Here is a 20,914-nt window from a genome sequence, read left to right as displayed (position 1 = left end):
KTGTCTAATTCAATTGAGACGGTGTCCCCTTTTTTTTTTTCCTTTAGGCTGATCCTGATGGACCAGACTTTGTCACTACTTACCAAAGCACCAAACAAAACATCAATGTAAGTACCGGATGTATTTTTTGTTAAGCCTTTTAAGTGGTAGCAGCTCTGTTAGTYGCTCACTTTTTCTCTTCTTATTGAAGAGTAAAAAAAGGGAACAAAACCAACCTGAAAACCAAAACCCTGACTCTCATCATTAAAAYCTACTGCTTTATATTTAACTACTTCAAAGACGGATCCAGGTGAAAAAAGGGKTTTTTTTCTTTACAGAAGTGTTTATGGTACATTTTCAGCTAGTTAAAAAAAATTAAAATTTAACTAAGGCCTTTAGGACTTGTTTTATTTCTGAAGTGACACACTTAAGAGGAAAAGGAAGGCTTTGTGTTTCGGAGCTCTAAAGTTTGTAATAGTGAAATTGAGATGTGAGCTGAAACGTCCAAGTAGTATTTTTAGGGGTCTTGTYTGCACTCAGTCCTTCTTTTACTTAGCCTGAAAGCAACAATTAATGGGTAGGTTTCCATGGCTTCAGTGACTTCTGAAATGAGCATGTCATTCTGCTTTTAAAATGTTTCCTTTACAGTAATAGCAGGGATTAATCTGACTCTTTATGACCCTRTGTGGAAGTTGAAGTGGCTGCTGCTGGGTTTCACTAAGTAATGCTGGCAAGGGTAGTTGCTGCTCACGCTCTCCCTGTTCTGATTGCAAGTTATGAATCTTGATTGCTTTTGTTGTTGTTGTATCATATCTACTAAAATATCTTCATATGAGGTTCTGAAGTTGTGTGCTCACTAGTCCACAATGAAATGCAGCAGAATTAGAGAGAGTGTCATGAAAAAGCATAACCATGTGAAGCACCCTTCATTTTTCAGATTGGCACAGTTCCTCTGTAGCAGTTTTAAGCTTCCCTTCCATGGCTCACTCATGTGTTCTGGAGCTTGTGTGGTGTGAGGTTGAAGGGGTTTCAGATGGAAGAGTCAAACACTTGTGAAATTGAGCAAGACACTTTTTCCCTTGATTTTATGACAGCAGCTCTGACTTTTTAGGGTATAAACTGCTACTAAATAACAACATTACTTCATCTCCTTGCCCTTGTTTTAGGTCATCTTTTCAAGTTTGGATATAGTACTTCACACAGAGGCTTTGCTTTCCATCATGAGTTTTCTTACCTTCAGTGTTCCATCGGGTGGTCTTCCCAGTACAGATAAATCATCAGACCAAAAGCCTCAAATTAAAGAACAGGAAAAAGGAAGCACTCTTAGACCAGGTAATGTCATATTAGAAACTCTGTACTTTTGTTGCTTAACAGCATCTCACCTTCAGTTTCAAAGGATATTRTTTCAGAAGACAACATTACAGTCTATTTGGTGGAAAAATAAGTATGCACAATTGTAAGTGGGGAGAAAATAATCTTGTTAAAAAAGCACCAGATAGTTTTCCTGTTGCTTAATTTTACAAATTCTCCTTACTCGACATAACATTTCCCTGCTTAATGGTCTGCTTTTTATAACGCAAGTCAAATAAATGATGTTGCATTGTCACAACCATGTACTGAAGGCTCTGAAGAATGCTTGCATTGCTGAAAATAAATACTCCTCTGGGGAAGCAAAGAGAAGTTCTGAACTGAATGGTGGGGTGTTTGTTTTCATTATGGGTATTTGTAACCTTGAAATAGTAAGAGTGAAGAGTAATAGTAAAGCGTAAGGAGTAAGGACTCCTGGATATTTTTTTAGGTAGTGTGTTGTTGATTCTTGTGTTTGTGAAATTCAAGTTTTTCTGATCCTGAAACTATCGGGCTTGAGTCCAGGGGCTGTTACATTTTGTCTTGCTACGGTGTTGCTGCAGCTAATGTGCCTAAATTGGCCCTTCTACTTGATACAGAGAGGAGCATTTCTCATGTGAGATAGTGTTTCCAATAATATGTGTACACTGTATTCAGCAAGTGTTGTGTGAAAACTGGGTGTTAATGAGGACAAAGGACATCATCTTCATGGCTTTTTGTCTGTGTTGGTTGGTGACAGTTTGTATGCCTGAAGGAAACTGTTAATAAATGACCTTTTTCACATCTTGATTCATGATTATCATACCTTCTAGGGAATAACTACAGGTTGCTTTTGAATAGTTCATGTATGTACAAAACAAYGAATCTAATATTTGCTTTAAACAGYGGGCTTGTAGTATTTGACCTCCTTGTGTGCCTCTTGTGTTTCCTATGCAGTGTCTGGTGATGCAGTCCATGGTGATGTCTGTGAATTAAAACTCACTGCAAAGCTAAATGCATTCAGTATCACAGTGTGTGATCAGACCTGCAGAATTGCAGACATTAGAATACAAGGTATGATCCTTTTTATTTAAATGTTAGAGGAACTGGCTGTAGCCAGAAATAGGCTCTTTCCTTCCATTCACTTCTAAAAGGCCARGGTCTGAAACTGCCAATATCTCTAATGTGTTTAAATATATTTTGATTTTATGAAATGATCTACAAGGAAAAAACATGTTTGACTCAGAAAAAGAAGGAATTTGCTAAGTGTAGTGAAATTAAAAGAACTGAAGGCACCATGTTATAGGTAACACAGACTTCCATTTTTTAATAGCTAGATCCAAGATAGTGTCGGGGAATTTTACTGAAGTCTTAGAATCAATTTATGTTGGCAAATTTGTCATGTGTAGTAAGGTCCTGACTTCTGTCTCTGGCTTASCTTTCATTGTAACATAGCAGAAGGTGGATTCTAAGCTTTTATTATTCTTTATATTCAGTAATGATTAATTCAGGGACTTTGTTTTTTTACAAAAGTGTTTACTTAGGAATCTGTTGAAGTGCAGTTGTTACCTGCTTTCTTTTGTTTCATTCAGGAATGGATGCATCCGTAGTTATGAGGCCTAAAAAGATTAAAGTGTTCTCCAGACTCGAAGACATTGTAATTACAAATGTTGATCCAAAAACAATCCATAAAAAGGTGATGTGTTGTGCAGGTTGTAAACAGCTGAAGAGACCCAGTTGTTTAAGTGATTTAGTGACAGCATTATAGTTTTATTTGCTGTGTTAGGGAATGCAAAACACAATGTAATATTAAGCAAAATTTATTGGTTAATTTCCTTTACCTCAGAGAAGCAAAACATTGTTCCATTTAATACGTTGTTCTTTTTTAATATGTTTGCACTGGTATGTTTAATTYTTAGTTAAATTTAAAAGGGGTTAAATATAAAATGGGCTATGGATAAGCAAGTGAGAAGAGGCATATACTATAAAATAGGTGATTCTGTTTCCTTTTGTGACTACCATGTGTCCAAGTACTGTTGATAAATTGCAGTTGTTCTTCTTGGGGAAATRTTTCTTATTTCAGAAATACCTGGGARTATTAACGATGTGGACTTTATCTTYTAGGCTGTCTCCATAATGGGAGATGAAGTGTTTCGATTTCACATGTCACTTTATCCAGATGCCACTGCAGGGGAAGCCTACGTTGATATGTCAAGGGTGGATGGTAAAATGTCTCTGAAAGTGGGCTGCATTCAAATAATTTACCTACATAAGTTCTTTATGTCTCTCTTGGTAAGACATTAAGTTCTTTGCTTGGCTTTAAAAGGGTTTTTTTTCATTTAAAAAATGTAATCAGCTCTTTTTGACCTGTACCTGGTGATGAGTTGATGTACAGGCATATAGAAGGGTTTTGCTGAAGAATTGTCACTTAAGTTGCACTGCCTTATAGAAGATTGACAAATAAGGAGAAGGATGGCAAAATAAGTAATGAATGGAATTGACAGCTTTAATAGTATCTTGAACATTAAACAGTTAAGCAGTGTCTTAGCTTAGTCATGATTTTACCCTTTTCCTCTTTTGAAACCAGTGTGGTTGAATTAGTTTCATATTTATACCACACCTGTAATATTGTTCTTATATTTACATTTTGCCTGGGACTTGCCTTTTTTTTGAGAGGCTTATTTATTTTCATGGAACTCTTACTTATTTCCACTACCTTTGAATAGAATTTCCTAAACAATTTCCAAGCGGCACAAGAAGCCCTGACTGCAGTCACTGCCCAGGCTGCAGAAATGGCTGCTTCCAGCATGAAGGACTTTGCTAAGAAGAGCTTCCGCCTCCTCATGGATGTCAACTTGAAAGCTCCAGTCATAGTTATTCCTGAATCTTCCACCTCATGTAATGCTTTGATAGCTGATCTTGGCTTAATCAGAGTTCAGAATGAATTCAAGCTGGTGTCTTCAGATGAATCTCCTCTTCCTCCAGTCATTGACAACATGGATGTGCACCTGACTGACTTGAAATTATCAAGGTGAGCCTTTTTCTGCGTTGAAAAGTCTTTGTAATGAAAAGTGTGTCCATTTTCTGTGTGCAACCTTCTTCTCTTATTTAAATGTAATGGACAATGAGAACATACTAAAACCAAGCAAAAATCCTTCCCAAGCTAAGTTTAGGAGTGCATTTGGATAGACACACAGGTCTCCAATCTCTAAACCTTCTTGAAAAGAAAAGAATGATGGCACATTCAGTAACTTGAATTTGTTTACAGAACATACCTASGTGTAAGTGCATGTGAGTTTATTCTTAAATTAATTATGCCTGTAATTTTGCTAGATCACTATGATATTATTTGGGATTCTGCAAATGAATAATATTTTTCCTCTGCTCCTTCCACTGTCTCTTTTTTTAGGTGCATTATATCCACAGATTCTCAACCAGATTCTGAAATTCTGTGTCCTGTGAGTTTGACTTTACTTGTCCAGAGAAATTTAGCAGCAACATGGTATCATAAAAGCCCAGCAATTGGTATCAAAGGAGACCTAAAACCAATGCAGGTAATATAATGATTAATRGGAGCTACATCACACATATTCTCATAGTAGTCCTCCACTTAGTTAAATGAGCCTGTAAACTCATTTCAGTTTGTGTCCTTTACAGTGTTGGAAGACTTCCAGCTTGATTGTCCAGTTTACAGATCTGTTGGAATTTTGATACTGTGTAATGGATGGTTTTGGTGTAGCTGGATGCAAACTGAATATAAMCTGGTTTTATTGCTGTGGAGGTCTGTTTGAGCTATCCATTGACTCAACAGTCAGTAAAATCACTGAGGTTATCTGTTGAGTTGGCATTTAAAACCAAGGTTTAATAATTCCTAYTGTTTAAGCTGTAACATTCAGGTTATTTCAATGTTTAGTAGATTTTTTGGAAATGAAAACATTATCTCTAATACACGACAACTGAAAATTMTCGTTGCAGAGGGAGGGCTCTACTTTTTCTTTTCCTGCATTAACCATAAAGAGTTAAATGGGTAAGACCAAACTGGGGCAACTTTTACTTGTTCCTGAGCCTTTTTACTTTTTTATTCTTGTATTTGCTCTGGCCAAATGTAGCACTGGTGAAGCACAAAGAAATAAGAGTTTTAAAGGAGTGCCTGCAAAACTAACCAAATGTAGAAAAAATGGTCTTAAACTGTGTACTRTGGGCTAAGTGGCTGCATCCTGTCACTTAGCATTGCTTGGTTTTTTCATGATTCTGTGATGTTATGATTGGATACATATTCATTAAATCTTTGAAGGCCTATTGAAGGACAGTTACTTTTGTGTATACAAAGCAAATCTTGGCTTTAATGTTGTCTGGTCATGTTTTTGGGTTACTGAATTGTTGAGAAGTACTTAAATTTATCAATTACTCGTATTTTTAACAGGCAAGGATCATAGATCTAGACATTAGAAAGTGTTTATCATGTGGAGTGTTTTTTTTTTTTTGTAAGTGCTGTTCATAACAAGGAACAAATGATACTATAGGAAAAATGGGCAAATCATYTGGATTGTTTTGGACAGGATGATTTTGACTATCCAGCTTGATTCTGGTGGAAGCAGCATGTTGTTTCTCCTCAATGTTTGCATACGTGTTGGAAGAAATGCTGTCACCAAAAATGAACTTGTGGCTTTCTCACTTTACAGATTGCTCTCAGTAAAGATGATCTAACTGTTATMATGAAAATTTTACTTGAAAACCTTGGAGGGGCTTCCAAGCCAAGTACTGTGCAAGAGAGTATTGAGGATACGCAGATACCTAAAAAAGGGAAAGCTCCACATGARTGTGGTGTCTCTGAGGGTATGTTCAATTCTAAGGCTGAATACATGTAAGCAGAAGGCTGTTTGCAAATTCAAATTTATTATTTTTCTGAAGCAATATGAATTCTTTTACTTCTTATGTATGTATTGTGTGCATGAAAAGTTGTAAATAAGAATGTATGCACTTACATGGAGTGTGAGCTCCTGACAGACAGAAGTTTTTTTAGCATGTTCTTTGTGATTCATTTCTTATAATATGGTATTCTTCAATCTGTATTAATCACTCTAAGTGCAGGTGTTTCAAAAAGAAAAATGCCAAATCATCTCCCTCAGAATGTTAATGCACATTTATAACAATTGAGGATGATAGAGGATGATATTAGCATGTGTTGATGTAAATAGTGCATGTCTCTGGATGAAATACTGTTAACATTTGGCCAAAATCTGTTTTTCCCTAAACTTAACATTCTCAGTGCCAAAAATTTTCTGTTTGACTAGTACTTGAATTGCTCTACTGTGAATAGAAACTGGAAGGATGAGTAGTGCAGACTCTTTGAGCAGAMTTGGTGCTTTTTGTAGTTCTTTATTAAAGTGAATTAAGAGCTGCAATAAGCTAATGACAGCTTCCTTTAAGGTTCTAAGCCATTTGGTGCTAGATAACTTTAGTATGCATTGGATAGAATGAAAGTAGAAGTTTGAATTATTTCGAGTAATCTTCTGGATTTAGAGCTTTTCTTCTTTTTGTGATTTTCTGATCTTAATTAAAAAAAAGTCCAAACACCAAACCAACCAACCAAAAAAAAAACCAAAAACCTACCAGCAACAAAAAACCCCAAACCCAAGCCCAATTCCATTAAAAAATGTAAAAGTATCTTCTTTTCACTGGCAGGTGCCCTTGTTGATTTTGGACAAAAAGATGTTTCTGCTCTTCAGTCTCCTGTGGAACGTTATACAGCACTTAAATTTGACTTCAATTTTGAGTCCCTTTCTATAACTCTGTACAACAGTGACACGWCTCAGGTTTGTGACAAGGCTTTTACCATACAGTTGGGTTGGGCAGCCTAGGTACTCATATGACAGAATGAAGGATAGTAGAGGTTTCAAAGTTTTGGCTTTGTAATGCTTTCCTTACAGAGTTTTGAGCTTTCTTGGGCAGACAGTGAGTGTCCTTAAATTGAGAAATGTGTGCACATTTCTAAGAGTCACACTAAAAGTATTACTAAACCAACCAAAACCACCCACCATTTGATTTATTCATTCAAGCTTTGATTACAGTTATCCATAATGAAAATGAGTATTTGAAAAGCAGGAGTTGTTAGCTCAGATGGTGCTAGTTCTATGCGTGGTGCCTCTAGAGTTAGTAAGTAGATCCAAGGTGTGTATGGCCCATACTTTGATCTTGTGTATCCCCAAGTGTGAGCAATCAAACATTTCAAACATTCTGTGCTGAAAACAGAAGAGAAAGATARGAAGTGTTATGTTGTCTTGTTTTTATGACTTAATAAAGTCTGCTTTGTGTRAATGTGAAGGTGCTTGCTTCATGTCTTTGTATACAGTGAATATTATTTGTGCATAATTTTTAGGATGTGCAGTGGGCATCACAGGGAAGAAAGACACTGTAATGGGATTTTATTTTAATTTCACCTTCATGTCATTTCCACTTATTGCTGAGGTGCTGTTGTAGATGACTTAGTGTGATGAGAATGGAGGGATTCTCTGGTGAGGRGTGTAGAGTTCAGACAGATCATCCTTCAGTCATGCATTCTCAACAATGGCAGTGTGGTACAGAAACAACTTTACTGCAGCCCAGCAGCTTTTTCTCTTTTCTCAGTGCATTCCTTGAACTCATTTGTATGAGTGGAGGACTGATAACAGCAATAGGCTTATCAAGTCCTTGCATTCACAGATCAAGATGCACAAGACAGCAGCGAGGGAAATGTCTCCTTGCTTTGTCCTGTGGTACCTAACGCTGCTCTTGCTCCTTGTGTAGGAGCCTCTGCTTTCGGTGCACAGTGACAAACTGCGCCTTGGGGAGCTCCGACTGCATCTCATGGCATCGGCAGGGGAGATGTTTTCAGATGGCTCCATGGATATCAGTGTTAAACTCAAAACATGTACCTTGGATGATCTCAGAGAAGGAATTCAGAATGTGACTGCAAGGTAGGTTTGAATGCAATGGAAATGAAAAACTCCAGCTTAAGTGGAAAACTTTTTCCTTGTTCTATACTTTGTTTCACATGGGATTGATAAAACTCACTCCTGSTGTCAGTTGTGTCCTGTCATACTGTGTTAAGCAACAAACATTTTAATAATGTTAAATAAGTTTCTACTCTTATATGTTGATTTCCCAGGTTATCCAAAACAAAAAGAAATCTTGCTAGGCTTGGATACTACAGTAAACTGTTGAACAGCTGAGTAGAGAGCACCCAGCTTCAAATAGAGAGTTGTGTGCACTGAAACTTAAGTGTGATTGTTACATGCTGCATGCATACTTTCAAGAGTGTAGCACACTAATTTTCAATTGAAATTACACTTCTATTAGAAAAACCCCTACCCTCTTATTTATAGAAAAAATCCACTGTTKGCTTGTGTGGTAATTCTTCTTTATAAATTGCATGGGGAATAAAAATGRCAGTTATGCATCTTTGTTTTCCTTGATCTGTGTCTTATGATGTTTGAGATGTTTCTTATTAAACTTGTTTTCCAGAATGATAGGCAAGAAAGATGACACAAATGACAGTTCTATGATAGATATAAGATACAAGCAAGATAAAAACGGAACTGGAGTTGTTGCTGTCCTCGACAAGCTGTACATATGTGCTAGTATGGAGTTTTTGTTGACAGTAGCAGATGTTTTCATTAARTCAATGCCAGCATCCTCAACTGAAGGATCTGCACAGTTCCAATTAAAGCAAGTTGCTTCTGGGAAATCCAAGGCRGAAACAGGTCTGTAAAACCAATTTCCACCCACCCCCATTCCCTTTCTTTGCAGATTTAATTCTGAAAATAGCTCACCCCAAAAATTTTCAAGATCAGGSTTAAGAAATTAGTTTGTTCTTCAGAATGTGTAAATTGGCCACTGACATAGTGGCTTTCCTCTTTCTGTTTTTTTATATTCAAGGTGGGTTTTCTTACTTATTTTCACAGAAATATCTGTACGGCCAAACATGACAGTAAAAGCTGTGATTTTGGATCCAGAAATTGTATTTGTTGCTAATTTGACCAATGCTGATGCCCCTGCCTTAAAAGTCTCCTTCCAATGTGACTTCTCTCTGACATCAGGAAAGCTTGCACAAAGGATGACTGCTCAAGTGCAGGCCTTCAAAGTGTTGGCCTGTGCCTTTCTCAAAGAAAAACAAGACAAGAATGTTACTACGGTAAGGGAACCGGTGTTTCACAAGGAAAAAATAATGACAATTGTTGGCAGGCATGTCCTTTCATTGGCATATCCATAGCACTCAGAACCCTCAGTTTTCATATCACTGATTATTTGAAAGAGAGGAAGGGCCTGTGCCATTTAAAGGTGGATCTCTTATCATTAGGTACAGGACCTGAGCACTTAGAGCTCTGTCTAAAACCTGAGCAGTGCATTCGTGAATGACATCAAAAGTTTCCTAGTGAAGAAAATGAATGAGGGATTTTGAAGCCCAAGACCACTGTGCAGTGTTTTTCACTGCCTGTTGGTTTCCTTGTTGCAGTAGAATCCTGAGCAGCCTTTTGTCTGGAACTTCATCTGGACATTCCCACCAAGGGATCACTGAGCCACAAAGCTGGCCAGTGTAGTCCGTCTCACATATGCTATTTCCCATATGCATTTAGGTTTTTTAAGAATTCAGGGATTTTTTTACTATATTTTTACTCTGTTGGGTTTTTGTTCTGTCTGTTTTTTAAGCATAATATCAAAAGCTTTTATTTCACTAACTTTTAACCTTCCAGTACAAAATGGTTCTTGTGCAAATTGGAATGTGGGATTGTCACAGTAAATGGAAAGAATGTTGTTATTGTTAARCTTGTTACTTTATGGGATCAGTGCTCCTTCAGCCTATGGGGTTAGAAAAYACAAGCCTTTATAAAAAGGTAAATTCAAGAAGTCACCTTAATAATCAAATGATGTTTTTCATTCAGGTGTTACGGCCATGTTCTTTGGTCATGGAGAAGATGGAGCACACTTCAGGGTTACAGAGTATAGCAGTAACGATAGAGGAGCTTACTATTAAGGTAAGAATATTAAAATTGTCTTTGGAAGAGCAGCTGTGGTTCTCARGCTGTAGCTTGGTTTTTCATGGTTTATGTTTGGTTTCTGTTTTATAAACTTGCRTATTGCTATTTACAATTTTTGTTTTCCCTGATAGTTTAAGACCAGAAATAAACATTTTTAGAGCTGCTCTGTGTTGCAAAAAGTCATTGCGTGTTCTTTGTTTTGACAGTCCCTTGACAAAAAAGGACTAATTTAAATACTTCAGATACTATGATTTCTCCTACCACTTCCTTCCAAACTTAGGAAAAAACTCTTCCTCATGCTGCTGCCACCACTGTTTTTGGGGATATTTTGTAGGAAGAGAAAACAAGAGGAGGTCCATGAATGGATTCTCTTCCTTGGAAATTAAGTGCATCTCTTAAAAGGCCTTTCATGTTTGCTATTTCCATTTATCATAGATTTTGTATTTTGATAAAAGATCTTTTTCTTTGTTCAAGGTATCACCAATAATTTTGAATACTGTCATGACCATTATGGCTGCCATAAAACCCAAAACAACAGAGGAGGATTCTAGAGGAGCAGCTGAAGTTTCWGAGAATTTGTGGCAAGTGAAGCCTATAGATGAGTGCAATGCTTGGTTTCTTGGTGTTGACATAGCCACAGAAGCAACAGAAGCTTTTAATGACCATGAACAAATCCTGAAGGAAGAGAAATTTGACATTGTAGTGAAATCAGTTCAGATGACCTTGGAATGTGGTCTGGGACATCGAACTGTCCCTTTGTTGTTAGCAGAATCCACATTTTCAGGTGTCCTTAAAAACTGGTCCTCGCTGATGGAGGTCACTGCTGATATGTCMCTGGAGGTATGTAGGATCAAATTGTTAGCAATTTAAAACACTTCTACATGTTTCATGAGGTTCAAGTACCTTTTTAATACACTTTGTATGTGCTGAAATAATAATAGGTTTAAACTGAAATGCTCTTCTGAGTTCTTTAATCAGGAAAGTAAGCGTAAGTGCATTGTACAGCAAGTTTGCAATCAGTAGATTTGAATGGCAGGTGCTATGTGAAATGATCTAGTCCTCTCTGTGTCTGTATTATTTTTACATATTCAAGCTTTGCTGCATGAACAATGAGCTTGGCTAATTTGAATATTTACATTTAACTCTTATTGCCCCCCTTTTGATTGTGTCTCCACMATTGTGTTTATTGCTAAGATAGAAGTTATACTCTTTTCTCAAAATGAGGTACCAYTGGTTCAAGTCTCTTTTGGAGGCAGCATGTTAGAATTTCATACAGCCSGGTGTGCAGCTGCTCTGTGCAATCCATTAACTACCCCTTGTCACTTTACCAAATGACCTCAGACTTCCTTCTGTTCCTGGATTTACGAGTAGCCTTCCATTGCCAGGTGTTGTATCATGGTGGAGTTTGGATGCCTAATCATGTCCCTCTGGGGGAGGTCACTGTGATTCCATGAGGGATGAGCAGAATAGCTGAAAGGGACCATCCAGAACTATTGAGTCCACAGCTTCTATTCAGTTTTGTAGTGAGGGAAGCAAATTAAAATCTTGGTGTTGGTTTTGAGTTAGGGGAATCATTCCAGTGGACCAGATTCTGACTGTAGTTTGCTCAAACTAGTTGTTATTTCACAGTACGATAAAGCACTTGTGGCATTGAAGTTCCTGGTYTCAAAGTCATTCTCTCAAACCATGTGGGAAAAGATAAGAAACTTGATTATGTTAATTGGAGGTGTTAAAAAGGTATGCTGTTACCAGGATGTTTGGTTGCTCTGAAAGTGCAGAGAAGTGAACTGTTCAAAAATGGGGTCATTTATAAAAAATATGATACATTACTCTCCTTTGTATTAGTTTTTAAAGCCCTTAAAGTTAATGATAGACCTCCAAAATGTGAAATGAAGATTTGTTTTCTTATTAATGTTTTTCATAATTGCTTTGGTTTTAGTTACCTTATTTAATTTTTGATTATTTCTTTAGGTTCATTATTACAATGAAACCTATGCAGTGTGGGAGCCGCTTATTGAACGAATYGAAGGAGGAAAGAAACAATGGAATTTAAAGCTGGAGGTATGTGAAGGTGCTTGACACAGTGAACTGGTTTGAATAGGCAGCTATTTTTTAAATTTCTTAGAAGTTTTATGGGGCAGAACATYGACCTTTTGAGTGATGTTGCTTGAAGGAGTTATGCAGTTTCACATGAGAAAAAAATCAATCTGTAGAGATTGTAGATTTTTTTGAACAACATTAATTGTCCAATGCATGGACACAATGGAGTGTGTAACCATGCWGGGAAGAGAAACTAACTTGCTTTCTATGTTGGTATAAAATTTCCATGTTTGTTTAAAGMACCTGAGATTTACAAGCTAAAGTAGATTTTACCTTCCTTGGCGAAATTGTCAATTGTAAGTCAAGTTTCTTTCCTGTTTTAATATAGGAAAAAGTAACTTACATGTTTGTAATTGTCTGAAATTTTTCTTTTAGTTGAAGACTAACCCTGTCCAAGAGAGAAGTCTGATGCCTGGGGATGATTTCATTGTTATTCCTGAGCCACAGACAGCAATTAACATCTCTTCGATGGATACAATGAATATAACAATATCCAAATGTTGTCTTGCTGTTTTCAATAATCTAGCCAAGGTAACCCCTACAGGCAGAAGGTGCTCAGTTATGGACTTCTGCAGGAAATAGTGTATTTTCTTTAAGAACTATATTGGCTGCCGTCCATGGCTTTTTCTGAAGCTCTGACAGATGTTGCCTAGAAGGGCTGAGGAGTTTTACTCAGATGACTCCTTTAGGGTCAGCCAAAAGGTGGTGTTAGYTTTTGAAAGAAGCAACATCTGTGTTAGAACAACAAATATGCTTATGCAGGACTTAAAGAAGTGCCATACATGCAGGTTAAATGAACATGAAATGCTCTAAGAAACCGAATTATTTCCTACCCTACTTCTTCTACTAAAAGAGAAATTTGCTTTCATTCAGTTTTTTTCTCTTGAATACTAAGAAAAGAGTGCATTTTAGGATTGGCCTTTAAACTGTAGGAACAGAATGTCCAGTGTGTTAAAAACACTTCTTTTCTCCTATTTTTCTTGTGATTAAATGTTCTAGGCTGCTTCCCCCACCTTTTTTTTTCAGGGGTACAGAAATTTTGGTTATTAAATCAAGCTGTTTTTACAGAATGTGACTTATGCCTATTTATTTTTTAATTCTAAGTGAACGGCAGTACTTGCTTACACTGCAGGTCTGTATTGGCAGTTGGTTACTGTGGCTTCTGTGTTACCAAACAAAAGTTTGTGAGAACAAGTTGTGATTGAATTTGGAGCATGTTCCATGTCCTTGTGACTTCTGCGTTCCAGATCTTATGTTTCTCTTACAACCTAAGATTTGGAAAAATTCCCTTTGAAGAGCATGAGTACTTATTGTGGCATCAACATTTGCTGCAAATCACAGAATAAACGTAAATTATTTTAAGTAACTTTTACTTGCCTGAAATACTRCTATGCTCTTGCTATATATAATTCTTCCCCTTTTTAAAAAGGYAGTTGCTGGGAACTGTCTTTTAAAGCCTTTATCAGTATATTATTGTGGCTATTTATGTATGACATATTATATATRTTGTTATTTACAGGCATTTTCAGAAGCAACTGCGTCCACCTTTGACTATTCCTTTAAAGAGACAGCACCTTTCATAGTGAAAAATGCCCTGGGTGTTTCTCTCAAAGTGCTTCCTAGCTCCAATTTTCGGATTTTGGGTTCAGTTGAAAAAGAAAACATGAATGAAATACAAACTGATCAGAGTATGGAACTGGAACACTCTGCTTTTGAAGCAACCCAGCGAGGAAGGTTGTCTGCATTGCACCGWCAGGAAAGCTCTGTCTTCTCTTTAAATTTAGGTATTGTGCTAAGGGGCACTCTTTGTTATGATATGCTGGGCATGGGATGATGGGGTTAAATTAATGTGATAGAAATTCAGGTCAAGTACATTGTGTTGGAATTACCTTTGATTATTGATGCCAGTTAAAAAGCCCCACAAAACAGATACTGGGCTTCTTCAAAAGATGGAAAATTCCTTCTTTCCAATTTTTTAGAGTAAAAAGAGAAATAATTTTTCTTCCCCACGTGAGAAATGGAAGGCATTCTAGTGGAGTCATCAACAGACCATCTCAGAGACCCCTGTGGCATTGGCTTGTATGTTCCCGCTCCTCTAAAGCAGGATTTCGATTTCTCCTATCACTACTTCTATTTGGCTTTCTGTAGTTACCAAGTTACTTAAGACCAGTTATGATGTTTCTGCGTTTTTATGTTTGCCAGAAAGTATTCCTAAGAAAACAGGTTACAGCAGTTACTGATATGTAATCATCTGAGTTTTTCCCTTCCAATCACATCCCTTATGAAGGTACTTGGCCATGATACAGAGATTGTTCTGTGTTCATTAACTCACCCAACACATACCTTTGTTTACTGCTTGGGGTGTTTCCCATGCTGTGTGGGGATTTAATAGGAATCTGAAGTTCTGGTGTTGAGTATTTGGACCCTAAATCTTTCCTTCAGTGGTRCTCAAGTACCATTTAAGGTGCTTCTGCCAGAGAGTACTTTGATGCTGTGGTTGCTGAGTTTGGAGCATAGGTACTGTTGAGATAGAAATGACAATGTGATTTGTTTTGCCTGATGAAGACTTTTGTCTGTTTTTATGGATCAGAACTTCAGGGATATAAAGAGGCATTCAACATTCCCGTGGCCAAGCCAGGCCGCCGCCTGTACAACGTCAGAGATGTTGCTGATCRTTCAGACTCCATTGTGGTGCAGATTGATGCTACAGAAGGAAATAAAGTCATTACTGTGCGGTCCCCTCTGCAGGTGAAAGAACCAGCCAAAAAAAACCAAACTCCTGAAAGCAGTGTTCTTCAATGAGTAACTTTCCTTTTCTTCCTTAATGCAAGTTTTTGAGATCCTACTTTTTGGAAAAGTTACTCAAAGGCCTATTACTAAGTATCTTGCTGTATTTGTTAGGTTTGTGTCTTCCTGGTAAATGAAAAATTTGTTTTTTCCTTTTGGCTTTCTAATATCCTCATCATTGGGGATGTTTTTTATGCAACTTGACATTTTAAGCATGTTTTCCAATTCATSGGACTTAAATAAGTGTTTTCTGATATGCTTGTGTATTGTCTCCTTCTGAATTGTGTTTTGTGTTAAGACAGATAAAGTCTGTTTCTTAGAGGAATTTGTTTAAGTCCACTAATGTTGATTTTCCATGTTGTTATCGATATATTTTCCTTCAGAAATTTGTACCATAGAAATGTAATGAAAATTATGCATTTTGATTCTAGATCAAGAACCATTTCTCAATCCCATTTATGATCTATAAACTGGCTAAAGGCTCCAAGTTGCTGGAGGCAATTGGCATATCCAAGCCAGAAGAAGAATTTCATGTTCCTTTGCATTCATACAGGTAKGTTTTCCCTGCTCTGTAGAGCTCAYMTCTGGGAGACWGATGCACCAACACAGCMTTAGTGTGGAAGCTTAAATTTGCACTTGGAAGTCTTCCTGACTGGGCTAAAACTCCAAAATGCTGTCTTTATTAGGTCATGAGTGTGCTGCAGAAGCACTTCAGAATGTAAGCCATGACTTTAAACAGATAAAGTTTGGAGTCAGTCAAAGCTTGTGTACAATTCCTGYTGTTTCCCTACAGGTGTCACCTGTATGTTCGACCAACAGGAGTGTTCGAGGGGCAGTTCAAGGARTCTACAACTTACATTGCCTGGAGGGAAGAGCTACACAGGAGCAGTGAAGTCAAGTGCTTGTTGCAGTGCCCAGCCACTGAGGCCAGTTTCTTGCCTCTRGTAATCAGCTCCACAGCTGTACCTGATGAACTAAATTTTGTTKCAAGTTCTGGAGGGGATTTGGATCCTGCCTACATTATCCACCTGTACCCTACACTGACTGTGAGGAACCTTYTACCATACTCCTTGAGATATTTACTTGAGGTGAGTTACTTTATGGTTTTATTTCTAAGTAAGAATACATTTACTTAAAAGTGGAGGTGAATGTAGCGTGGAAGATACTGAAGATACTGAGTTTTGTATTTTCTATTGTAAATGAATGAGGCAGATAATTGGTTCTGGATGTTTTGGGGATTGGTTTTGATTTGTGTGTACCTGGCTAGCTCTGCCTTGCTCCTGAAACAGGAATCCTGTACTGGATTAGTCTTTTTCTTTTACATTCCTCTAAAATTCTGTTTGTATTTTGCAAGCTGTCTTCAGCTTCACAGGAAGAAGTATAAGAGAAAGCATCTTTAATTTCTAGAGCTTTTTTCTCCTATGTAGAAAATGCAAATCCTCTCCATTCTGACACTGATTCTTTACTGATGACCATTGCGAGGTCTCCCTCACACAAACTGGAAGAGTCTTTGAAGATGCTACACAGACCCTTTTCCTGTCTGTTCAGTATTTTCAGTTTCTAGTATTACTTCATGAAAGCTGAGTGATTTTAGTAAATACAACAGGTGTGAGTATTTAGAGCCACCATCCTTATTTGTTCTGTTTTGTCCTACTTGCATAACTGGCTGTGGCATCCATTTCGATATTTTTCATTTCTGTCTACCATCCCAGTGGCACTATTCCCAGTTTTTCTTACCTGCATTATACTCTGTACTTGGAGTAACAGAATGTAGATAGAACAAGAGGGCCACTGAGGAGCTAGAAACTGGTATTTAAAATCTATTTCTTAAGTCACAGAAACTGTAGAGAGATTTATGCTTATTGCCTTCACATCCCTGGGCTGAACAAGCCTGGCCACTATTCCATACAGTAAAATATGTATATCAGTAAAAAATAGAGGAAAGTTATTGTTGTTGGATGCTACTGCCTGACCAAAATTGTGCTACCGAATAATGTGGCAGAACTGGCAGCTTTCTGCCTTGGAGGTTCTTTGGTATGAAAAATCCTGGCTGTCCATCTGCAGCACAGTCCAGAGCAATGTTACACCCAGGATTTTAAGACTGTGAATAAGAACTCATTGCCAAAATCCTTTGGAAATCATGAMGGAGAGAGGGAGGGAGTGGAAACAAGGAATACATAAGAAGTGGTTTGCCTTCTGGTTTGCCAGAATTAAGCAGTCTTTACTGCCATGCAATTTAAGTGCAGTTCATACCAAATTATTCATAGGATTAGTCTCAAATGAAAGTGTTTGGATATTTTACTGAGATATCTGAAATGTGCATTATGCAAGAGATTAAAATGCTGTTTTTTTAACACCTAAATTTGATGTGTTGAAAACTTAATTTGCCTTATCTAATTTTTTTTGCAGGGAACAGCAGAAGTCAGTGAATTAACTGAAGGGAGTGCTGCAGATGTTTTTAATTCAAGAATCAATGGAGAAATAATGGAGCTTGTGTTGTTAAAATACCAAGGCAAAGACTGGCACGGGCATCTTAAAATTTCTGATGGGATGTCTGAATTTTTCCCTGTGCGTTTCACATCTGATTCTGTCACAGAGATGACAGTGGATGTTTACATCCACACGAGGCGCGTTGGGAGCCGGATGGTCCTGTCTGTGTTCAGTCCCTACTGGCTCATCAACAAGACTTCCCGTGTTCTGCAGTACCAAGCTGAAGACACTCGTGTGAAGCATCCAGCAGACTACAGAGATATTGTCTTGTTTTCATTTAAAAAGAAAAATATCTTCAGTAAGAATAAGGTGTGCTTAGTTTAGATGGTGGTCTTTAGGCTGTACTCTGAGGCGGAAAACACACACACACATTTTATAGAAGGAATATTTGTTAATTAAGTTTTTAAGTCTAAAGGCTTTGAGGACTGCTTTCGTCTGTTTTATATTACACACATCTCTTTCRATTTTGGTTTGATGTGATGTTTACATGGTCAAATATACTGCAGTAGAAGATTTTTTGGAAGTAGCCCTTCATTCCTTTTAAGTAACTTTTTTTACCCAACAATAGTTGAAGAAATGGTTGAAAAAAGTGTTCATTTGATTGTTTCTTCCCATCTCTTTAAGTTTGTGAAGCACCACAAAGTTGATGGCTTTTTTCCCATCTGTGTGTGTGCTGTTATGAGTGTAAGTCAATGAGAATTACTCTGTTTTGATACCTTTTACTGCAACATCWTTTCTAGAACTCAGACACACACTAAGAAATCAGAATATGAATAGTGATACATTCTTAGGGTATCCTAATTTATGGAAAGTTTTAAAAGCAGTGAAGTGTTGTCTTTATACTGTTATATGTGTTACAATTKCACTCCATAATGCATGAACTACAGAATGAAAATGAGTTTACTGAATTACTTTGCATGTTGTTTTTTGTGTGTAGATCCAGCTCTGCATTTCAACTAGCACTTGGTCCAACAGCTTTTCCCTTGATACTGTAGGAAGCTATGGATGTGTCAGGTGTTCAGCTAATAACATGGACTATCTGGTAAGATCTGTTTCTGTCTTTGGGAAGCTCTCTGGRTTCTTTTGGCTTGATTTCTCTTCTACAAATGTGTAGCACTCGGCTCTTTGAAAACCCAATGGTGAACGTGCAGAATAGAAATAATTGTTTATAATTGTTTGTCAGTGTTTAGATCTGCASTCCTTATCCAAGACTGCATCTCCACAACTAAGCAGAATGAAGATATGTGAGGAGTTGTGTTGTCTTGTACTCTTTAACTGTTCTATGATGATTATGATCGTTTTAGGATGTCTTGATTCAGTCTAGAAGTATTCCTGTTGGATTTTCCCCACCAGAGTACATCTGCAAAATGCTACTGCTAAAGCTGTCACTTTACTCGTATTAGTTGTGTTGTATAATGTGCTGATTTGACTGAATGTTAGATGCTTTTACTTCAGGTCAGGAGTGTTGTGTRTTAGGCTTTGTAATTACAGTGATGCTGGTTTTTCTCCATTCTGCCTTTTCTTGAAGTCTTGTTGATTATTYGCTCAAATTCTCCTTGTTCAACAGGTTGGAGTTAGCATCAAAATGAGCAGTTTCAACCTTACCAGGATAGTTACCTTCACTCCGTTCTACACAATAGCAAACAAATCTTCTCTGGAACTTGAAGTTGGAGAAATTGGTCCAAATGGTTCTCTTCCAACTAATAAATGGAATTATATTGCAAGTTCAGAGGTAATGTTTTGTGTCTTTTCCTTTTGATCTAATTGTAGACAAACAACTGCTCTCCARGTCTTACTTCAGGCAAGAGAAATTCTCTTGTGGAAGGTTTCCCTTTTTGGTGGCATGCCATGGGTCCTTCACATCCCAAGGGAACTTGAACAGCATGGGTTGCTTATGTTGGTGCATTAATCAAGTCCTTCAGTTTAGGTAACTCAGTAAATGGGTGTGAGATTTCATCAGTAGAGATTTGGGTAWGAACTGAGGCATCTGAAACAGTCAACCAAGTCTGCTTTACTGCTGGCTTATTTGGCTTAACATATATGAAGTGGYAAAGTCGTGTGTTTCTTGTCTTACAGTGTCTTCCATTTTGGCCRGAAAACTCATCTGGTGAACTTTGTGTAAGAGTAGTTGGCTATGAAATCTCATCCAAACCATTCCTGTTTAAAGCCCAGGACAATGGCACTCTGCTAAAACTGGAAGAATTGGTGAGACTGACTTTGTGTGGTCTGTTTTTAATACTCCATTTTGCCCTGTGGTAGCTTAACTAGCTGAAAYCATCAAGATTGAAACCTTGTGCCTTAAGGTGTGGGTACACTGCACTTGATTCACTTCTGTTGTGTGAAAAAGGTTATGAATGAAGTTTGTAGTGTTTATGTTTCATAGCTGTGTAGTCAAGTTGATGTACTTGTGACAAGCTGATAGGAAACTAAACAGCTCTATTGCTATTAAGCTGAAATGAAATGCTGCACCTCTGACATCTGGGCTTTTTGCAGAGGGTATGTCTTGGGTGCCTTCAGTATGATCAAATAGTTAACAAAAATACATTCTATTTTAGGATTTCTTATAAGCTRTTACATTTGGGGAACACAGTTCATGGCTAAATTAATTTATGACACAAATGATGAACTTTACAGTTTCAGAACTCACCCTAGCCTAGCATCAGGGAATATATAAATGTACCATGTTCAGACAAATGTACCGTGTATATAAATGTACCATGTTCAGACAAGTCTTTGCAGATAATGCTTATAAAGTTCTAACTTGAATTAATGCATAGAGCAAACACTGGACTTTGTGTAACTTCCTCTCCAGAATGGGGGCTTGCTGGTAGATGTGAATGTCTCTGAGCATTCTACTGTCATAAGCTTCACGGATTACCACGAGGGAGCTGCCCCTGCTCTGATTGTCAACCACACTCCCTGGGACTCYCTCAGATATAAACAGAGGTATGTGAAACAATTCACCATTGGTTGTGTAACCAGGGGTTATCTTTTTTGGAGAAAGCAATTCTCTTTTACCATTATGATACTTTGAAAAGTAGAAATCCCCCTGCTTTCCACCTTTTCTCTATCTCATTGTTTATGAGGTATTTTGCCTACTTTTAAGCAGTCTTCATAGTTTGAGAAAGTGGAGAGAAGGGAGTGGGAGTATAAAACTGTGTCCACCAAGAGCTGATGAACCTACAGCTGAACTTGTGAGGAGTGGAGAACGTAGG

At 37.5% G+C, this 20,914-nt stretch overlaps 1 protein-coding gene across 1 annotated transcript in view; it reads left to right on the top strand.

Moving 5' to 3' along the window:
* The window catches only part of VPS13C (vacuolar protein sorting 13 homolog C), a 74,335-nt gene that overhangs the window by 33,365 nt on the left and 20,056 nt on the right, over positions 1-20,914 (top strand). Inside the window, exons 39-63 of the mRNA XM_057368617.1 lie at positions 48-107; positions 1,146-1,311; positions 2,263-2,379; positions 2,898-3,001; positions 3,430-3,597; positions 4,032-4,336; positions 4,715-4,859; positions 5,988-6,141; positions 6,991-7,121; positions 8,092-8,261; positions 8,809-9,047; positions 9,249-9,478; positions 10,227-10,319; positions 10,797-11,162; positions 12,294-12,383; positions 12,798-12,953; positions 13,942-14,206; positions 15,013-15,170; positions 15,641-15,762; positions 16,003-16,297; positions 17,619-18,008; positions 18,637-18,741; positions 19,267-19,431; positions 19,776-19,904; positions 20,512-20,645. Of these exons, the coding sequence (XP_057224600.1) occupies positions 48-107; positions 1,146-1,311; positions 2,263-2,379; positions 2,898-3,001; positions 3,430-3,597; positions 4,032-4,336; positions 4,715-4,859; positions 5,988-6,141; positions 6,991-7,121; positions 8,092-8,261; positions 8,809-9,047; positions 9,249-9,478; positions 10,227-10,319; positions 10,797-11,162; positions 12,294-12,383; positions 12,798-12,953; positions 13,942-14,206; positions 15,013-15,170; positions 15,641-15,762; positions 16,003-16,297; positions 17,619-18,008; positions 18,637-18,741; positions 19,267-19,431; positions 19,776-19,904; positions 20,512-20,645 (4,457 nt within the window). The remainder of the gene's footprint in view (positions 1-47; positions 108-1,145; positions 1,312-2,262; positions 2,380-2,897; positions 3,002-3,429; positions 3,598-4,031; positions 4,337-4,714; positions 4,860-5,987; positions 6,142-6,990; positions 7,122-8,091; positions 8,262-8,808; positions 9,048-9,248; positions 9,479-10,226; positions 10,320-10,796; positions 11,163-12,293; positions 12,384-12,797; positions 12,954-13,941; positions 14,207-15,012; positions 15,171-15,640; positions 15,763-16,002; positions 16,298-17,618; positions 18,009-18,636; positions 18,742-19,266; positions 19,432-19,775; positions 19,905-20,511; positions 20,646-20,914) is intronic.

The sequence above is a fragment of the Malurus melanocephalus genome, unplaced genomic scaffold (assembly GCF_030028575.1).
Source record: "Malurus melanocephalus ecotype Western Australia unplaced genomic scaffold, MMel_1.1 scaffold_96, whole genome shotgun sequence".
NCBI lineage: Eukaryota > Metazoa > Chordata > Aves > Passeriformes > Maluridae > Malurus > Malurus melanocephalus.
This window is presented reverse-complemented; position numbering and strand designations above follow the sequence as displayed.